Source organism: Trichosurus vulpecula, chromosome 2, assembly GCF_011100635.1.
Source record: "Trichosurus vulpecula isolate mTriVul1 chromosome 2, mTriVul1.pri, whole genome shotgun sequence".
NCBI lineage: Eukaryota > Metazoa > Chordata > Mammalia > Diprotodontia > Phalangeridae > Trichosurus > Trichosurus vulpecula.
The window spans coordinates 381,488,375-381,509,819 of NC_050574.1; the positions used below are offsets into that span (position 1 = coordinate 381,488,375).

The window sequence follows — 21,445 nt, forward strand, 5'->3', positions numbered from 1 at the left end:
AAGAAAAATATAGCTTTGACACAAATTCAACTAGAATCTCTAAGACAGATGAAATAGAAGTTTAAAAAGTTTTAAAAATGTTTTTGTCAATGAAATGAGAAGGCTAGTTGGAAAAAAAGGATAACAAATAAGAGCTAAGGGAGAAAGAATTAGAAAGAAAGAAAACAGCTGGGACATAAGAGGTACAAAATGCTGACTAAGTAATACACTCTCTGAAAGAATGGACCAAATAGAAGCCATGAGAATACAAGAAATACACACACACACACACACACACACACACAGAGAGAGAGAGAGAGAGAGAGAGAGAGAGAGAGAGAGAGAGAGAGATTTTTTCCACTAAATCAAACCCAAACTAAAAATCTGATAGTGCAAAAGGCCTAACCTTAACATTTGGCATAGTCAGTAATCAAGATGAGATGGCCTCAGTGACTCACATCATGGTAGACTTCAGGCAAGGACACTGCAAATATGGAGGATGGGGTGATCAGATGGCCAGGCACCAAATGATTGTATCTGGTAGGAAGAGACCTCCAGCATGTGTACACTATCCTCTCAATGGGAAAGGGATCACTCTTCTACTCACATGCAGCAATTAGCTCCGCAAGTGATAGAGAAAGATGGCAGGGAGGGTAAAGGAAACATGACCTTTAGCATTTTCTGGTTATTGTTGATCATCTTGTAGACATCGAACTGCCAGCATAATAAAGCTATATGCTGGCATTAATGTATAACAAGACATTAATATACTATTTTCCCACAATTCCTCCAGTAGTCATCATTTTCCCTTTTTTGGTCAACTTGGCTAATATGATAGATGTTCTGTGGTACTTCAAAGTTGTTTTAATTTGCATTTCTCTAATTAATAATGACTTAGAGCATTTTTACACGTCTATTAATAGCTTAAATTTCTTTCTCTGAATACTACCTATTATAAACTTTCTTCATTTATTAATTATGAAATTGTGGTCCTAGAGTCAGGAAGACCTGAAATACTTACTAACTGTGTGACCCTGGGTAAGCCACTTAACCCCGTTTGCCTCAGTTTCCTCATCTATAAAATCAAACTGGAGAAGGAAATGGCAAAGCACTCCTCTATTTTTGCCAAGAAAATCCCAAATGGAGTTATGAAGGGTCAGACACAACTGAAAACTTTTTCTTGTACATTTGAATGAGTTCCCTTGGAAATCTTTATGAGGAACTTGCAAAAACTTTATTCTCAATTTCTTGATTTTCCTATTTTAGCTGTATTTGTTTACGCAAAAAAAACTTTTAAAATTTTTATGTAATTTAATTTGTCCATTTTACTTGTTGTGAACCTCTCAATTTCTTGTTTGGTCATGAATTCTTCCCCATCCATAGATCTGACAGGTAATTTCTTCCTTATTCCTCTAATTTGTTTATGTCAACTTTTGTGCCCAAATCTGTACCCATTTGGAGTTTGTTTAATGTGACTGTTGCTCTATACTTAGTTTCTCCCAGACTGCTTTCCTATTTTCCCAAGTTTTTATTAAATAGTGAGTTCTTGCCCTAGTAGTTGGGATCTTTGGGTTTATCAAACAGTAGGCTACTGTATTCGTTTGTTTCTGTATATCGTGTACCTAATATCTTGCTCTAATTAACCTTTTTCCTACCCAGTACCAAATTGTTTTGATGATCATGTCTTTGTACTATAGTTTAAAATCTGGCACTGTGAGGTGCCATTCCTTCCCACTTTTTTAAAAATCAATTCCTTTGATATTCTTGACATTTTATACCTTCAGATGAATTATTATTTTTCTAGCTCTATAAAAATCTTTTCATACTTTGGTAAGTACTGAATAAGTAATTTAGGCAATATTGTCATTTTCAATAATTAGCTCAACCTATCCATGGATAATCAATATTTCTCTTAAAGGATGATACTATAAGCAAATTAGGAAAGGAAGGAATAATTTATCTGTCAGATCTATAGAGAAGGAAGGAAGTTATGACCAAAGAAGAGAGAGAGCATTACAAGATATAAGATGGAGAAATTGATTATATTCAACTTGAAAGGTTTTGCACAAACAAAGCCAATGCAAGCAGGGAAACATTTTTTATATCAAGTGTCGGATAAAGGCCTCACTTCTCAAATATGGAGACAATTAATATTTGAATAAGTCTTTATTCGTGTAACAAATGTTTTGTATTTGTGTTCCTTTGTGCAAATTGGCAGGTAGATCCCAAGTATTTTACATATTCTGAAGTTATTTCAAATGGCATTTCTCTATCTCTTTCTGCTGGTAATATACAGAAATGATGATTGGTATGGGCTTATTTTATATGCTGAAACTGCTGAAATTGTAAATCATTGAAATTAGCTTTTTAGTTGACTCTCTAGGGTTCTCTAAGAAAACCATTATATTATCTGAAAAGAGTCACAATTTCATGTCCTCCTTATCTATGCTTATTCTTTCAATTTTTTTTTGTCTTGTATCTAGCATTTTGACCATTACATTTAATATATTGAATGGTAATGGTGATGACATTGGATGACTCTGGATCTTACTGGAAAGACCTGTAACTCATCTCCATTTTGTTGGCTCTTGGTTTTAAATAGACCAGTTTTTACCAATTTAAGGAAAGTTCCATTTATTTCTATGCTTTCCAGTGGATTCTATGCATGGGTGTTATAACTTGTCAAAAGTTTTTGTACAACTATTGACACAATTATATATTTTTGTTTTTATTGTAGTCAATTGTTTATATTCATGGTGTAAAAGCAGACTAGTAATAATATAAAATCTTTGTAATATGTTGCTATAGTCTCCTTTCTAATATTTTGTTTTGAAATTTTTGCACCAATATTCATTAGAGAAATTGAACTATTTTCTTTCTCTATTTTGATTGCTCCTAGTTTAAGTAAGAAGGCCATATTTGTATCATAAAAGGAATTTTGTAGGACATCATCTTTTCCTATTTTTTTCAAACCGTTTATGTAGTTTATATTGGAATTGAATTGTTCTTTAAATGTTTGATAGAATTTGCTCATAAATTAATGTGGTCCTGGGTATTTTTCCTTTGAGAGTTCGTTTACTTACTGTATACTTTCTTTTGCTATGATAGTTAATTTCTCTACTTCTTAATCTGTTAATCTGGGCAGCTAATGTTTTTGCAAATATGCATGCATTCCATTTAGATTGTCAATTAAACTGGTATACTGTTGGGCAAAATGGCTTCAATAATTCATCATCTTTCTTCTTTGTTGGTTAATTCACCTTTTTCATTTTTGATGCTGAAAACTGGGTTTTTTCTGTTTGAAAAAAATCAAGTTCACTAATAGATTACCTATTTTTAAACCATCTTCTAGTTGTATTTATTTACTTAATTTTTTGTTTTCGATTGCGTTCTCTCCTTCCTTTATTTTCAGGATTTCTATTTTCATGTTTAGAGGTTTTGAATTTGTTGGTTTTCTAGGGTTTTTTAGGTGTATGTTCAATTCATTGATCACCTCTTTTTCCTTTATTTATGAAAGTGTTCAGAGATATGAATTTTCACATAAGTACTTATTTGGCTACATCCCCAAAATTTTGGTACATCATCTCATCAGTCATTATCTTTAAGGAAATTGTTTCTATTATTTGTTCTTTGACCCACTTATTCTTTTGTGGGATGGAATCAAATGTTCATGTAGAAGGGTTGCTCTTGGCAAGAAGCCATATTTTTTATCAGGCAGGCAAGAAGAAGAGAGGGGGAGAAGATGTGAAAGTTGTGTGAGATGTAGAGAACGTAAGAAGTAAGTCACATTTGTAAAGGGGAAAATCCTCAGCTCTGGGACTGGGGACATTTATTAGGGGGAGGTGTGGGAGACTTGAGGAGGAAAGAGATTTTGAGTAATTTGAGAGAAGAAAGAGGGAATCAGTTATGAAATAATAAAAGCAACGCCTTGCAGCAAAAAGAGCTCAGTTGAGGTTAGATAACATGAATTTGCAATGTACCCAGTCAACCTAGTTATAAGACTGTCTCTAGCTATGTTTAGCAGTTCCTGAGTAGGCTCAAAGGAGGAAGATTATGAGACTAATACAGGCCAGGGACTTGGCAAGAAGTAAGTGGCTATAAGACAAAAAATCAAAGAGGGGAAAAGTCAAATCAGAGGAAGAGTAATAGCCTGAGAAAGTACTAAGGGATGTAGAAATTGGAGGTCTTAATGAGAGTGAAATATAGGTTTAGGAGTTGGTAGGTAAAGGGGGAAGTTGAATGATAGGTGATTACTTTTAGATAAGGGAATGTCAGAATCTTAAGTTAAGGGAACATCTACATCAATATTAAAGCTGGAGTTGAGGATGAGAGAATGATGGTGAGCTAGGTGAACTCCTTGAGAAAGGAGGAGGAATGATTTGGAGGTTGACTACAGTGGTGGGTGGGCCTGGAGTCAAAAAGACTTATCTTTATGAGTTCAAATTTGGCCTCAGATACTTACTGGCTGTGTGACCTCAGCCAAGTCACTTAACCCTGTTTGCCTCAATCTGTAAACTGTAAATTGATCTCAATTTGTAAATTTGTAATAGTGATTTTTATGTAACTGTTAAGTAATACATAGATATTTAGGATGAAAAAGTAGTATTTATTTGCAAGATAATGTACAATTTAATTTTACAGTTTTTTAAAATGATACAAAATGTAAGATACAACTGTTGGTTACATATAAATAAAACTAAGCATCAGAAAAAATTGTGCATTACAGATAGATATTTTTTAGAAATTGGGCTCAACTGGCTGATATCTTGTGATACTAGATGCTGTTTGTAAATTCCCAAGGAATGTCTGTTGAGAGTAATACCAAAGGCAGAGGAAAATTTTAACGTGAGATGAACATAATATTCATGACTTTTGATTTTTTAATTCCATGTTGTACAATAATGTCAGACTCAATCAAAGTCCTTGGAAGCAGGGTATCGAGGAAGGAATTGGACAAAGGAAGAGAAAGTTTATATACAAGAAACACTTCATTTAGATTTAATTATATGAATTTGGTTTAAAACAATTAACTCTCCTCTTTCACAAATTCAGCACCATTTATAATATAATTTTTTTTATTCTGAACTTGGCAAATGAGGATTTCCATATATAAAGAAGAACAGAAAAAGTGCATTGTACATGTAACTATGAATCTCCATTAAAAACAGCTTGTTTTTTACATATACAATATATTATGCATGTTAGTACCAAAGCAGTCCTGCTTGCTTGCATTTCTCTGGGAACTTCAACTTCCCTATCATTAATTTTCTTTCATATCATTATCATCCCACATCCCAATTCTTTTTGAAAACAATTCCTTTCAACTAATGAGCATGGTTAAGAAAAACACGCATACTAGCCATTTCCAAAAATGTATGTGTCATTCTTCACCTCTAGCTCATCAATATTATGGAAGCAAGTTTCATCATCAATCTTCTGGGGTCATGACTGATCATTGCATTAGCCAGTCTTTCACAGTAGTTTTTCTTCTCAATTTTTAGTCTGTATAAACCATTCTCCTGGTTCTGCTCATCTCACTCTGCATCAGTTCATAAAAGTGAGTTTCCTCATTATTTTTTCCTGAATCAGTTTTATCCCTTATTATATCACAATAATATTCCATTACATAATTTTATTAACATAGTTTGTTTAATCATTACCCATCTAATGGTTACCTCCAGTTTTCAGTTCTTTGTTATTAAAAAAAGTACTGCTATAAACTCCTTTGTACATATAGATCCTTTTCCTCTTTGGTGTATCAGCCTAGCTAGTAGTAGTATGGCTGGGTCAACAATAAGTATACTTTAGAGATTTTGGTGACATAATTCTAAATTACCTTCCAGAATAGATGTAAAGGTTCACAGCTCCATCAATATTGTTTCAGTATGACTGCTCTCCTGTGTCTCTCCAATAATCATCATTTTTATTATCATCTTTGCCAATCTATAGCAGCACCATTTATTTGGAAAACTCTAGAAGACAGTGATGTCACACATTCTATAAAAATAAATCTGTCAAACCGAGAGTATTTTTGATATTCTGTTCTCAGATTTCATGAACATAGTATCTCCAAACAGCCAAATATTGATATGATATTTTAAGGCTTCAAAACTCAAATCATATTAACACAGAGGTATATATAGAAAACTACATGAAAACACTATAATCAAAATAGCACATCCCTGATTTTCCCCCAGGCGTCTTAGTTAAGTTAATCATTCACTTCTAGCCAAGGCAATATGCTATTAAAAAAAATACAAATTAACAAATAGCTCTAAGAAAGCTATCAGTCTTCATGTGAATGTACTGCTGGGGTACTATCACATTATTCTCACCCAGAGAGGCTTACCTGTCCTCCCCTGAATCATATTTTATTTCAAGTCAATTAGCAGCTGAGTGGTTCTAATCAATATCTTTAGTTAAATACACACTGTTGTGTGTTTTATGAAACCTAGATTATTAGAAAACATTACTGTGCAACAATCAATGGCTTTCTCAATTATGAACATAAACCATATGCTAATGAAACATTCTGGTTTGATTCACAAGTCTCCACACTCCAAGAAAGATTTGGCATTCATTTCAGACAAATCAACAACACTTGAAAGTTCAGGTATGTTGTGTTTACACTGAAAAACCAGGGAAAAAAATTAATGTAGTCTGCACAGAACTGTGAAGTGTAAAAAAGATAGCTGAATTTATTATTTAATAAAAATTAAAGAACTTGTGAATTATTCTAATGGTACATAATGTAGAGAAAATCCACTCCTTGGTTAACTTGCTGATCATTTTCAAAGATGGAAGATATACAGATCACCTGTTTGCCTGTAAGAAACAATAAAAGAGAAGCCATAAGTCCAAATTAAAAAATTCAAGGTATCTTCTGCTTGGTTTTGACTATTGAAACTTAGTGGTCCAGAACTGTGATTTCAATTGATTCAGTGAATTTCCAATGAAGAACCTCCTTCTACCAATATAGATATCTCAAATCCAGACAAAAAGCATTTATTGAGCAAATACTATTCAAAGCATTGTACTAAGTGCTGAAGACACAAAGAAAGGCAAAACAAAATCCTATCTCTCAAGGAGCTCAGAGTCTAATGAAAGAGACAACATGGAAAACATTACAACAAACAAGATGTACAAAGGTTAAATTGGCAATAACCAAGAGAGGGAAGGCATTATCATTAAGGGTAATTAGGAAAGGCTTCTTGTAGAAGACAAGATTTAAGCCAGGGAAGTCAGGAAGTAGAGATGAGAAGGAAGAGAATTCTACGCATGGTTGACAGCCATGTCCAGTGTCAAGGGACATCATATTCTGTGTGAATAATAGTAAAGGGGATAGTGTCCTGGATCATACAGTATATGAGTGGAGGCAGGGAGAAAGTAAGTTGTGAGAAGACTGGAAGAAGACAGGTTATGAAGCCCCTTAACCACCAAAGGACTTTATATTTCATCCTGGAAGCCACTGAAGTTTATTGTATGGGGACAGAAAGGGTGACCTGTGTTTTAGGAAAATCAATTGGACAGCTAAGTTGAGGATGTATAGGAAGAGGAAGAGACTTTAAGGCAGAAAGAACAAGAAGCCAACCAGCAGCGAACTGCAGAAGCCAACTGCAATATTTCAGGGCTGGCACCACCAGGATGATAGCAGTGTTAGGAGAAAAGGCAGCACAAAAAAAGAGATTTTTATGAAGGTAGAATCAATAGGCTTTGGCAGCAAACTGAGTATGTGGGGAGTGAGAGAGTATGGAGAATTGAGGATGATTCCACTTTGCGTAAGGTGGACTGACTTCTCAAAAGTTACAAAGAGAGAAGGGCTTTGCAGGAAAATGCAATGAATTCAGTTTTAGACTTCTTGAGTTTAAAATAAAAGCGGTTGAAGATGTGAGATTAGAGGTCCTGGGGGAGGTTAGGGCTGGACAAATAGATCTGAGAATCATCATCATCATCACCACCATCATCATGATCCTTAACTATGTGCCAGACACTGTACTAAGCACTTTACAATTATTATCTCATTTGATTCTCACAACAATCCTAGGAGGTAGGTACTGATTATCCCCATTTTACAGATAAGGAAACTGAGTTAAATAGAGGTTAAGTGACTTGCCCAGGGCCCCACAGCTAGTAAATGTCTGAGGCCAGATTTGAACTCAGGTTCCTTGACTCTAGGCCCAGCATTCTATCCACTGTACCACGTATCTATGTGGAAATATCTTCACAAAAATGATGAATTGAGCTGATGAAATCATCAGGTGAAATAGTACAGAGGGAAAAGAGAAGGAGATTCACCCAGTTATATGTGTCAGAAGCAGGATTTGATCCTAAGTTTTTATTACTTTGAGGATGACTCTTTAGCTATAATACCACTTTTTTCATGAAAACTAAAATGAAACCATCTAAGGAAACTTGAGAGGATCACAACAGTCATCAAAATGAAGTTGGGAGTAGTTTAATTCACTTTCAATACCAAACCAAATCTGGAAAAACATCTTGGCTTTCTGTTAAATCAAAATTTCCATAGTTGGAAGTGGGAAAAGGTATTCTTTTCATTAACAATCTTAGGGATCCATTTGTTGAAAGGATGGATACTGGGGTCCCAAAAATATGACATCTACTTGGGATAATCTCCAAGGTTCAAGGAATCCAGCAATATGGTATAATTAGCCACTGATAAGCAGGGATTATAAGCCCTTGACCAAAACTTTCTCCTACCCTTACAATCAGGAAGTAGCTGAGTAGTATACCCTGGGACTATGACTAACGTGAGTTGATATCAAACTGACCTAGTGGTGAGGAAGGCAAGGTATTAAGTATGCCAGGACATACCAAGATAATTAGGTATGTAAAGTCATAACAAAACCTATGGAAGGATCCCAACTGGCAGCAGAAACATAGCTAACTGACTGTTACTGTCTTGTTTCATTCTACTGTGATGTTATGGGACAACCTCATTCACTAACATAATGATTAGCATCATATTCTACATCATCGCTACCATCAGGACCATTATTCCCTACAGTCATATTCACTGCAACTCTTGGGAATAAATGAAAGATGATGTCATAGACATATTAGCCTGGATAGCAGTTATGGATTTTGACTTAAAAAATTTCAATGATAGCCTAGTAACCAGGGAAGCTTTTACAAAAGGATTATCAAGTGATTTAATTTTCTATGAGTTACTTCATGAATTACTTCATGAGTTACTTCATGAATTAGTTCACAATAAGTTTACCTAACTTATGGGAGGCCTTCAATTTCACTTGACATGTCATGAGCACCAATTGAGCACTTCACCTATGCCACATAATGAACCCATCTTCTCATCTTCTCATGGCATTACTTTGTAACTTGTAACAAGACCTATTTCCTGCCTTTCTCAAATTAATTCAAAACTTTAAAATTATACTGTCTAGAACTAGGACGGATCTGGGATATAATCTAATCCAAACAATTCCCTCTTTCCATTTCATTGTCTGTTACTAATTACTATCTCACTTTTTTGAAAAATGAAATTTGAGTGTTGAAAAATGCCATAAAGGAAAATAGTTATATAATAGGAAGAAGAGTGATAGAAATGCCTGGCCATTCATAGGACAAAAAAGTACAAAAAAGGAACCAGTGATAAAACAGAGCTTGAAGATATTTATACATAAATATATATGACATAGGTAACAAAGCAAAGTGATATTCTAATAAAAGAAAACAAAAAAGCTATTTCTGTTGAGGGCATCATCACCCTTCTAGTCATTCAGGTTTGCAACTTCAGAGTCTTCTTCAAATTTCCCCTTTCCTTCACTTCCCATCTCAATCCAGTTTCTCTAGCTTGTCAATTCTTTGTTCCTAAAACCTCTTGGATCTAACTCCTCTCCATTTACACAGTTCAGGTATTTATTCATCTTGCCTACACTGTTGCAATAGACTTGTGATTGATTTCCCTGCTCCCATTCTCTTTCATCTCCCTTCCATTCCCCACCTTAGCCAGATCATTATTTCTAAAGCACCAGACTGACCTCTGCTCAAGAAGATTCAGGGGACTTCTTACTGACTGTAAGAGAAAATACTCTGATATTTAACACTTACTATCTGACTACAACCTACCTTTAGAGACATTTGATATTAATCCTCATACACTCTACAATCCAGCTAAAATTGCCTACTTTCTAATCTTTGTCCATTGTTCATTACTCCTTTCATGCTATCCCTTGTGCCTGGAATGCGGTTTTCCCACCTCTATTCCTTGAAATCCCTAATTCCATTCCAGCGCCATCTCTTCCACAAGATCTTTATTATTCCTTCCCCAAGTTGTTTGCCCTTTCCTACCTTCCCAGTAAAATCATTTGTATTTAGTGTATGCATTTAATATTTACTAATATAAGTATAGCAGCATGGTAGAATGGATAGAGAGAATCCAATTGATTCCATTTTGTATCATTATGGACATTTTATATAGTCTCTGGAGTTAAGTTCTGTGTCCCTAAGCTAAGTTTCGTTATTTCTGTAAATCGTCATTTCAAGAAAATCAGTATTATTGTATCTCTAACTGGCTTGAAGGATGCAGGTGGATGCAACCAATGAGCATCCCCCAAGCATTGGAATGTACCTAAATCTAAAAATAGTAACTATGTTTTACTATTTAAAAAAACCTTGTAATTCTCTCTTCTGGATCCTTGTGCCTGCTGAGGGGTCATGTACCTTATCTATCTGCAATTTCATGCCTTGCTAATAAATTGCATAGCTTAGAGTTTGTTTCTTCAGTTTACCTCAGTTCAAAAATGACAGCAACCACAAAGGGATCTAAAGGAAATCCTAGCCTGCAGGGTGACTTCTCCAAGCAACTCCTTAGAGCATGTCAGCTGACTTTCTCACTGAAAAATTTCTCCACAGAAGAATGCCCCTGAGGTCTGACTCCCCTTCAATCTCAGCTCTTCCAAGTTAAGATAACACCCCTCCCCAAGATGGGATTCCAGTATTAGCATACCAATGGGCTAAGCCAAGGTATCCCTCCACCTTGCTGGTGGGGATTCATCCTTGAATTTCAGTAGTAGTATACCAAAAGAATCTCCAACCTGGAAAAATTTCTTATAAAATGGGACCAGGGGAAGCTCCTGGGGGATCTAGGAATGTCAAAGAAGCACTCGATTAGGTAAGGTGAAGTTTGGTCTAAAACTCCAAGAGATTCAGATGATAATTTATTTTGGCCCCAGATCAGTACCTTTGAATATTGTAAATTAAAGATGAGAAGAGACTGCCAACCCCAACCCCCAGTCACATGGGACTATGTATCTGTCTTGTTTTTGTTTCTGTTTAAGTGTTTGCTTTTTGTACAAAAATATTTATAGAAGCTCTTTTTGTGGTGGCAAAGATTGGAAATTGAGGGGACGCCCAATCAATTGGGCAATGGCTGAACAAGTTGTGGTATATAAATGTAATACTGTTGTGCTATAAGAAATGATGAGCAGGCTGACTTCAGAAAATCCTGGAAAGACTTATATAAACTGATGCTAAGTGAGGGGAGCAGAACCAGGAGAACATTGTACATAGTTACAGCCACATTGTGCCATGACTAACTTTGATATACTTGGCTCTTCTCAGCAATGCAAGGTTCTAAGACAACTCCAAAAGGCTCATGATGGAAAATGAAAATACTATGCACATCCAGAGAAAGAATTATGGAATCTGAATGAAGATCAAAACATACTATTTGCTCTCTCTCTGTCTCTGTCTCTGTCTCTGTCTCTCTCTCTCTCTCTTCGTTTTGTTTTGTTTCTTCTTTCTCATGATTCATTCCATTGGTTATAATTATTCTTTAGAACATGACTAATGTAAAAATAGATGTTTAATACGAATGTATATGTAGAGCCCATATTAGATTGCATGCCATCTTGAGGAGGTGGGGGAGGCGAGGAAGGGGGAGACAATTTAAAACTTAAAAGCTTGTGGAACTGAATGTTGTAAACTAAAAATACATAAATACATAAATAAATAAATAAATAAATAGATAGATAGATAGATAGATAAACAGATAAATAAATAAATAAATGAATGAATGAATGAATGAATGAATGAATGAATAAATAAATAAAGTGTATTTGTGTGATGTCTAGTATATTGTTAGAATTGTCCTTGTTTTATGTCTTGGTAAATTCAAACTGACTTTTCCTGTAGTCTAATTAGCCAAGGAAAAACAAGGGCGAAAAAAGAGTGAAGAACATTCAAAGCCTTCAAAGCCAAGTTGGGGATTCAAAAAAGAAAACACATAAGGAAAAAGGTAGTCTTTGTTCCCATACTGCAGAAATGTATGGCATTGTAAAGTAATTAAAGACTAAATTTGTGACTTAAATTTAAGTTGTCTACAATTCATTTCCAAATTGTGATTTGAATGTTTATATAAATATTGAAGAATCTTAGAGAGGCTTGAGGTACTATTCTGTACAATCTGTTCTACAGAATAAGAATAAAACTTTGTGAAAGTTACATACAAACAGTACTTAGATCTTTTTTTCATTCTTTTCCCTGAAGAATGACAGATTGATTGTTTTACTGCAAGGGAAGGTTATTTCACTAACAAAAGAAAAAAGGAACTGAAGCTAGTTTGAAAGTAGTATCAGTGAAGTTCCAAAATGAGGGGGAAACATGGGTTCAGTTTGCAGTTTATATCTATCTGGTACTTAAGAACTATCTATTATTAACTCTTCTCTTAAAGAGGAAAGAGAGGTTTGTTTAAATCAGTGAAAAGTAAGAGAAGTGTTGGATCACAACATGAAAAGAACAAGAAAAGCCCAATTAAGGGAGTTTTAGTTTATTTGCACTGACAGTATGACTAGTGGATTTGAACATAAAGGGTTTTGGAAAGGAAAATTTGAGGAAGGGTTTTAATTTCATTCAGATAAGTAAATGAAAAACTTTATTTGGTTATCTGTTATGATATGGAAAATACAGAAATATAATTGTAGCATTGAATTATTTAAGGATAACCTATCAAAACTCTATCCTTGAAGGATAATCAGGGGTATAGTTTAGTCATTATATGAGGAATACAAAATTCTCACGGACCTAACAAAGTAGATTGCTACTTTAAATATTTGTCAGTGCACTAACAAAGTAGTGCGCTTTATCATTTCAAGTGCTATCAGTAAATAGTCCTTGGGAAAATGATATTCTGCCTCATTTTAACTGAAATGTGTTCTTCTATCAGGATAATTGTGATGTATAACCTCCTATGAATAAGTCAGACCTTAATAGAAAAGACACAATATTTGCAATTCAGGCAATATGTTTAGAAACTACAAAAGTAAGTTTTGTTAAAGATATAATTGGATCAAAATTACTCTATATTGCTCTTGAATGTAATCAGTATACAATAGCAAAACTGATAAAATGAATGAAGTGATTTTCTGCATAAGATAATTTGGAGATGCGTTCGATCAAATGGTATGGTTAGAAAACAGACTTCAAGAGATCCCAGTGTTAGATACATATCCAAAGGAGGTCAAGGACAGAAAGGTTCCATATACATAAAAATATTTATAACATTACTTTTTATAGTATCAAAGGGGTGGGGCAGGAGAAGGAGAGGTCCATCAATTAGGGAATGGTTAAACTAAGTATGACATATGATTAAAATGGAACACTGCTGCATTGTAAAAACCAGGAGAACAGTAACAACAATGTTGTATGATGTTGTATGATGAATTGTGAATGACTTAGCTATTATCAATAATACAATGAAGCAAGACAATCCCAAAGGACTAATGATGAAGCATACTATCTGCTCCAAAGAAAGAACTGATATTGTTTGAATATAGACTGAAGCATGCTGTTTTTCACTTTCTTTCTCCCATTTCTTTTCTTTTAATTGAGTCTTCCTGTACATAATGATTAATATGGAAATGTTTTAAATGCTTGCACATGTATAACTTGTATCTGATGTCTTACATTCTCAGGGAGGGGGAGAGGAGATGGAGGGAAGGAGACAAATAGAATTTGGAACTCAAAATTTTAAAAAAATGTTAAATTATTTTAGAATGTAATTGGAGAAAAAATAAAATGCATTTTATAAAAAGAATAGTAGTGTCCTTAACATAAATCAGGCAGTTTACAAAAGAGACAGATTTTGGAGAGGTTTGGTTTTGAAAGTATTAAATTTTAGATGCCTATATGCAGGGATATCCTGGTAAATTTTTAACTGCTGGCTCTCTGAAAAAAAATATGACTTTAAGTTTAATCTGTATCATTAACATTCTCTCCATCACTTTCCTAAGTCTAGATAATTTAAAATTCCTGATTTTGTAGTGTTTGCCAATTTTTGTGAAGTAAATGGTCACACTGAAAATTGAACAAGTGCCAGTTATAAGTGGCTCTAGGACACCTCTGCTTATGGTACTTTCAAGTAGGGATGTCCATAAACTACATCTATCATGGATCTACCCTTCCTTTCATTCATATAGCATCTTCCTTAGTTTGAGCCTTTATTACCTTTTCTCTGGCCTAATAGAATAGCTTCCTGATTGGACAAGACTCTAGTTGCTTCCAATCTCTCTTCTCTCATCTTTCTCCAATACTATATAGCACCAAAATTCATGAAAAGGCTGTATATTTAGCAATATACTACATCAAAATGTTAACTGAACCCATGGGAACTGATAAAATTGTCCAGGAAAAGGCTAGGACAGATCTCTAGGTAACATCCACATTTTGTGGGAAGGGAAGAGATGATGATCCAGCAAAGGAGACCATGAGACCAATAGCTAGAGAAAAAGGAGACCCAAGAAAAAACAATACTAACCAAGGAAGGGAAGAATGCCTGGAAAGAGATAGTTGAAAATGTCAGAAGTTGTAGATAAGTCAAGTGAAATGAGGGCTGAGAAAAGGCCATTGAAATAGGAATTAGAAAGTTGCTGTTTAATACTATTCCATTTCCATCCTCAGTCTTCTTCCTTTACTTGAATTATATGAATGTGAGCAAAATAAATTGTTTCATCTTTTCACTCAAATGAAACACTCCTAGCTAGTTTCCACTATTTCAGAACTGGTACTAAATTTTAATAATACTGCATAATCTAGGCTGAATTAAGCTCAAAAATTAGCCTGAAAAATGTTATGGTACTCTATTTTAAAAGTACCAGATATCTTATCCTTCCATCCTGAGATCTTACTCTAAAATTTCAGACAACTTTTAGGATGTATAAAAATAGCAGGGATGGTGACAACTACTTTCATATAACTATCTCTTTAACAGAAATGTTTTTCAGTTGGGAAAAGAGCTGGGAGAAGCTTACTTTAATGTTTACTGCCCCTTTTATTTAGATTCAAAATATGGAATCCTAACCAAATTATAAATTTGACTTAGATTTGAAAGCAATTGAATGTCACTGCTAGATATTTGTCATGTTTACCCAAAAGTCAACTCCCACTTTTAGTTTTCTCTCAGAAAGGGTATGCCAACAATAATTTATCAACTAGGTTAAATTTCACAATTAGTCTGAATAAATTTAAAATATGGTGACTTGGAAAGTACTTGAGATAGGAGAACTGGGTTCTATTCAGTATGACCAAGGACAAATAGCTTCTATAAGCCTTGGTTTCTATATCTGAAAAATGAGATAATACCTGAAATACCTCACAGGATTGTTTTGCAGACTATAAACCTTAAAGTGTGAAAGAAATGACAGTTCTTATTACAAATATTTGCATAGTTATTATTGAGGCTAATTATTCTATGATTCTAAATTTCCTGGATTTAAAACATTTTCTAAGTCACCATAAAATAAATGCTCTTTTACATGTTTTTATTTTTTGGATATAGGATTTGGTAAATTGGATGAAAAACTCTAATTCATTAGAATGAGACATATACAGGAAGAGCTAGACAAAAAGTAAAGTGAAAATCATCTGAGGAAAAGAGGTCAAAGATAGAAAGTTCTACAAGGTACCAACACATTCATAGAAACATTCTTTGTAACAGCAAAAATTGGGAATAGCTAAACAAGGTATAGTAAGATAATGTAATGGAACCCTACTCTGCAGTGGAAAACTGAAAGATTTTAGAAAATGGGATAGGGTGAACATGAACTAATACAGAATGAAGTAAGTAGAACAGAAGAACTGAATACATGTATGGAGGCAAAAAGACAACAGCTATCTATCTCTTTTGACATGAGAGACTATAATAATAATGATAATAATAAAGATAATGATAATAAAAATGATTGCTAGCATTTATATAGCTCTTACTATGTAGGAGTCACTGTGCTAAGCCCTTGTAAATTAGCTTATTTGATCCTCTAACAACCATGAGAGGTAAGTGCTATGATTATCCCCATTTTACAGATGAGAAAATTGAGTCAGAGGTTAAGTGACTTGCCTAAAGTCATGCAGCTAGTAAGTGTCTGAGGCCTGTATTTGAATTTAGATCTTCCTAATTCAAGACATAGTCTTATAGTTTACTAAACAAAGATAAAGTTCTATATCAATCCTAAAATGCAGATAACTGCTAGGAAGGCTAATATGGACAGAAATAAGCTGCTTTTCTGCAAGTATGAGACCTCTTCAAGCTCTGTTCAGAGATTTCTTTCTCAAAGAATCCACCAGTAACTATGTATACTAGAGTTTCTGTATTTTAAGAGGACAAGTTGTGTTCCTTCTCACAACACACGATGACCAAAATAATGAAGACAGTGAAAAAAACTAACAAAAGGAAACCAGACTCTGAGTACCTATAATCTTGGTCCCAAAGAATTGGTAAAGAAGTATATCTCCCTCTTCATGGTAGAGAAAGGGGAATAATGTTATGTTAGATGTGATCACTGTGTTGATCCTACTTGATAGACTGTTTTTCTTTATTAAAAGAGAGGGTTCATCTGAGAAGGAATCCTGAAATGACTGATGTAAAAATGAAAGGTGCATAAAAAAAATCTTTTTTTTTTAAAAAGTGCTCTTGGGATTTTTAGTGGACTTCAAGCTCAGTATGAGTCAATGGCAACCAAAAACACTTCTGCAATCCCAGGTGGCACTGATGGGAACAGTGTACAAAAAGGAGGTGGTAGTCCTGATGTACTTCACCCAGGTTAGTTCATATCTGGAACTGTCTTCAAGTATTTGAAGGGTTATCATTTTTCTGCTTAAGATGAAATGACACAAGTAGGATCAAGCAGTTTAAGTTTCAAAGAAACATATTTAAACTTGATTTAAGGAAAAACTACTCAATAATTTGAGCCACCCAAAATAAGTTCTTTCAAGAGGCAGTAGTTTTCCTCTCCCATTGGTCTTAGAGAAAAGGCTTTTCGAGTATATTAGAGATGGCATAATCAGTCTGATTTTTCTTCAATTTCCAAAATCTATGTAGAGACCAGAGAAATGTCTCCCAACAAACATCACTACTACCAGGAGGGAAAAAAATACCAAATACATTTCCTACTGCTAATAATTGGCCAGTTGGGTCTGTGTTAATGCACAAAGGACAGTATAGGATCTGTGTGTGAGCTTTAAAAATTGGGAGGAAAGAATGATATATTTAACGAATTGAAGACAAAACTGAAACTTTACCTGCATTTGTTGGTAAATCCAGTCTGTAAATACTGTCAGGTTTCCATAAACTCCAGGTCTGTTTGGCTTGGCACATCCAGATCCCCAACTTGTATCACCAACCAACCACCATATTGAATTTTTCTCAGTGACTAAAGGGCCCCCACTGTCACCCTAGGAATGACAAAGAAAGTTACAGAAAAGGACAGAATCCAAAGAGAAGACAAGGATCTTTGATATGAATGAATGCATGAGGGACAATTAGGTAGGAGGGGGGAGGAAAAGTTTTTTTGGTGGGGGAGGATGCAGTGCAAAGAATGTTGACTTAAAGAACCCAAGTTTAAAGCCTTCCTTTGGAAAACTTCCTACTTACTTCTTTCCCTTCCTTCCTTCCTTCCTTCCTTCTTCCCTCCCTCCTTCCCTTCCTTCCTTCCCATCCTCTTATCTAGGAATTTGTCATCTCAATCTCCCTCTACCTAATATTAAATATCTCGTCCATGGCTCTTTCCTGCTGCTCGCAAACATGTTCAGCTTTCCACACATACCCCCAAATCCATATGGAAAAAAAGAAGAAATTTGACACAATATTTTCAAACTATTCTCTTACAGCTCTCTTCCTTTTACAAACTACTAGAAAAACTGTTTCTCACCTTCCACTAAACTTTTCAACCCTTTGTAACCTGCCTTCCATCTCAACAGATTTAAACTGTTTTCACTGTTAGCAATGACCTCTTCATTACTAAATCCAATGGTCTTTTCTCAGTCCTCATCCTCCTTCATAATCTCTATAGTATTTGACACAGCTGCCCACTTGCTCCTTCTGGATTTTCCCTCCTCCTGGGGTTTTCATTGGCATTGTTCTGTTATACCTTTCTTTGTTCCTGTTGGGTGAATCATTTTTGATTTCCATTGTTGGATCATCACCCATGTCCTAACTACCATGTGTGGATGTACCCCAAGATTCTGTACTGATCCTTCTCTTTCTACACAGTTTGTTGATGATGTCAAAAGTTTGAATGAGTTCATTTACCATCTATATGCACATGGCTCTGAAACTGACAATAAATTTACTCTTAATCTCTCTCCAGAATTCCACTTCTGCCTTTCCAGATGTTAGGGAAAATGAAGTGCTCCTAAAGAAAACAAGCAATGCTTCAAGGGAGAGGAGAAGGAGGGTTAGTTGAATGAAGTAACAAGGTTTATATCAGAGAAGAGAAAACTTAGGAGGTATATAAATAACTGTAATGCAGGTTTGTTCTTTTTGGACTCAGAAGGAAGGGGTAAAAGTTGCAAAGAGGCAAATTTAGGATTGATATCAGGAAAAATTTTAATTAGATCCTTCCAAAACTGAAATGGGCTTCTTTGAGAAGTGACAGGTCTGCTCCTGCCCCCCACCACTAACACCCACCCCTCCTCACACACACACACACACACACACACACACGCACACACACATTCACAGGTTTTAAGCAGAGACTGGATGACAAATTATTATGTATATGACTGTGGAGATTCCTTTTGGTTAGGAACTGAACTAAATCTTTACCCAGATGCCTTAGAGACCTCTTAAAACTGAACATTTCTAAAAACAAAATTCACTAACCTTCCTCCTAAAACCATTAGCCATTTTCTAACTTCCCTTTTTCTAACCATGCTACCATCACTACCCATCCAGTCACATAGTTTTACAAGATAGGGATCATTCTTAACTCTTCATTCTCAATCAGCACCACCACCACCCCCATCCAATCAGCTGCCAAGATTCAAGGATTCTACCATGTTAATGTCTCTTGTATCAGTCCCCTTCTCTTTACTGCATGTAAATGACTCTCGGTCAGGCCCTCACCCCTATCAACTTAGATTACCGGAAAAAACCCCTAATTGGTCTACTTCCAGGGTGGGGAACCTGCACCTTGAGGCCACATGTGGCCCTCTAGGTCCTCAAGTGTAGCCCTTTGACTGAATTCAAACTTCACAGAACAAATAAACTTGTGAAATTCCATTTTGTGAAGCTTGGATTCAGTCAAAGGGCTGCACTTGAGGACTTAGAGGGCCACAGGTTCTCCACTCCTTGACTCTACCTACATCAAATCTCTTACCTCTACATAGCTGCAAAATTGGTATTCTTTGTTTGTGCATGTGTCTCTGTGTGTGTGTGTACTACTGTGTTTTCATTTATTTTCTTAAAAATTCTTCAATTACATTTTTAATTTTTTAATTCATTTTTAAGTTAAATACAAAAAGACCAAAAAAAAGAGCATTTCCATTGGGGCAGCTAGGTGGCACAGTGGATAGAGCACTGGCCCTGAAGTCAGGAGGACCCAAGTTGAAATCCAGCCTCAGATACTTCACACTTACTAGCTATGTGACCCTGGACATGTCACTTAAACCCCAATTGCTTCACCAAAAAAAAGAGCATTTCCATACACATAGTACAACAAAAAGAGAGGATTTAATATAAAATCATGAATTTCCACTTCAGAGTGTTTACTTTTTTAAAAACTATGTAATAAATACCACACATTGTTTTTAAAAATTCCCAGCTTTTCTGTGCTTCTTTCTAAGTTGTCTTTTATTCTCTGCTGTGCTCTTTTTTTCTCCCTGCCTCCCACTCTGCAACCCCCCCGCCCCAACCCATCCTAAAGAAGGCTAAAGCCTAAAGAGGGCTACAATTAAATACACACACATAAACACAAACACACACACACACACACACACACACAGACACCTAAAACCATAATATAGAGTTCTTTCTCTGGAGGTGAATAACATCTTCCTTCATAGGTCCTTTGTAGATAATTTGAGTATTTATAATGCTCAAGATGAATTAGTCATCTAATATTGTTCTTAGGATGATATTTCTGTTACTATATACAATAACTCTCTTGGTATTGCTCATTTCGCTTTTCCTCATTTCATGCAAGTCTTTCCATACTTCTCTAAAAATCAACCAGCTTATTTCTTATAGCACAATAGTATTCAATCACAATTACATACCACAACTCCTTCAAACCATTCCCTAATTGAAGAGTATTTGTCAGTTTAGCCAGTCTGATAGTGTAAGGTGATATCTCAAAGTTCTCTTCATTTGCAGGTTTCTAATGATTTTCATATGACTATATATAGTTTTGATTTCATCACTGAAAAACTGCCTGTTCATATCTTTTGACCACTTGGAGAATGACTCATTTCTTATAAATTTAACAAAGATCTTTATACATTTGATAAATAAGACGTTATCTGAGAGAATCTCTAAAAATTTTCCCCCACTTTTCAACTACTCTTCTAATCTTGGCAACATTGGTTTTATTTGTATACACATTTTTAAATTTAATCATATTATTAATTTTACTTCTCACAATGCCTTTATCTCTTGTTTATTCACAAATTGTTCTATCTCTATTATAAATATAAATCATATCATCCACAAAAAGAGTTTATTACTTTATTTCCCTTTTTGATTCCTTCAATTTTTTTCTTTTTTTACTGCTATTGCTAGCATTTCTAAAACAATATTAAATAATGGAGGTAAGACAGTGTAATTTCCTTATTTTGGCTTTAACTGTGTCTGAGATCATGATTGCTACCTAGGCTTTTTTTTTTTACATTGGCCATATCATAATAAATTCTACTCCAGCACTTTTAATTCTGTGTGTACTTATTACTTTTGCGCTTCTTGTAAACATATTGTGGTATACTGATTTTTCATCCATATCTATATTTTCCTTTTATGGGTAAGTTCATCCCATTTGCTTTTAAAGTTACAGTTACTAGTCATGTATCTCCTTCCATTTTACTTTTTCTCACTATTTATCCTTCTCACCCTATTTACCTTATCCCTCTTCATGCATCTAATTTACTTCTAGCTACTACCCTGCACTCAGAATCTTTAATCTACACACCCCTTTAAAATCTTATCCTCTCCTGCTACCCA

General features: G+C 34.9%; 1 protein-coding gene across 1 annotated transcript in view; it reads right to left on the reverse strand.

The window, feature by feature from the left end:
- Positions 1-6,521: 6,521 nt before the first annotated feature.
- The window catches only part of TMPRSS2 (transmembrane serine protease 2), a 73,433-nt gene continuing 58,509 nt past the window's right edge, over positions 6,522-21,445 (reverse strand). The window contains exons 12-13 of the mRNA XM_036744151.1: positions 17,533-17,685; positions 6,522-6,608 (exon numbers count right to left, since the gene is read on the reverse strand). Of these exons, the coding sequence (XP_036600046.1) occupies positions 6,522-6,608; positions 17,533-17,685 (240 nt within the window). The remainder of the gene's footprint in view (positions 6,609-17,532; positions 17,686-21,445) is intronic.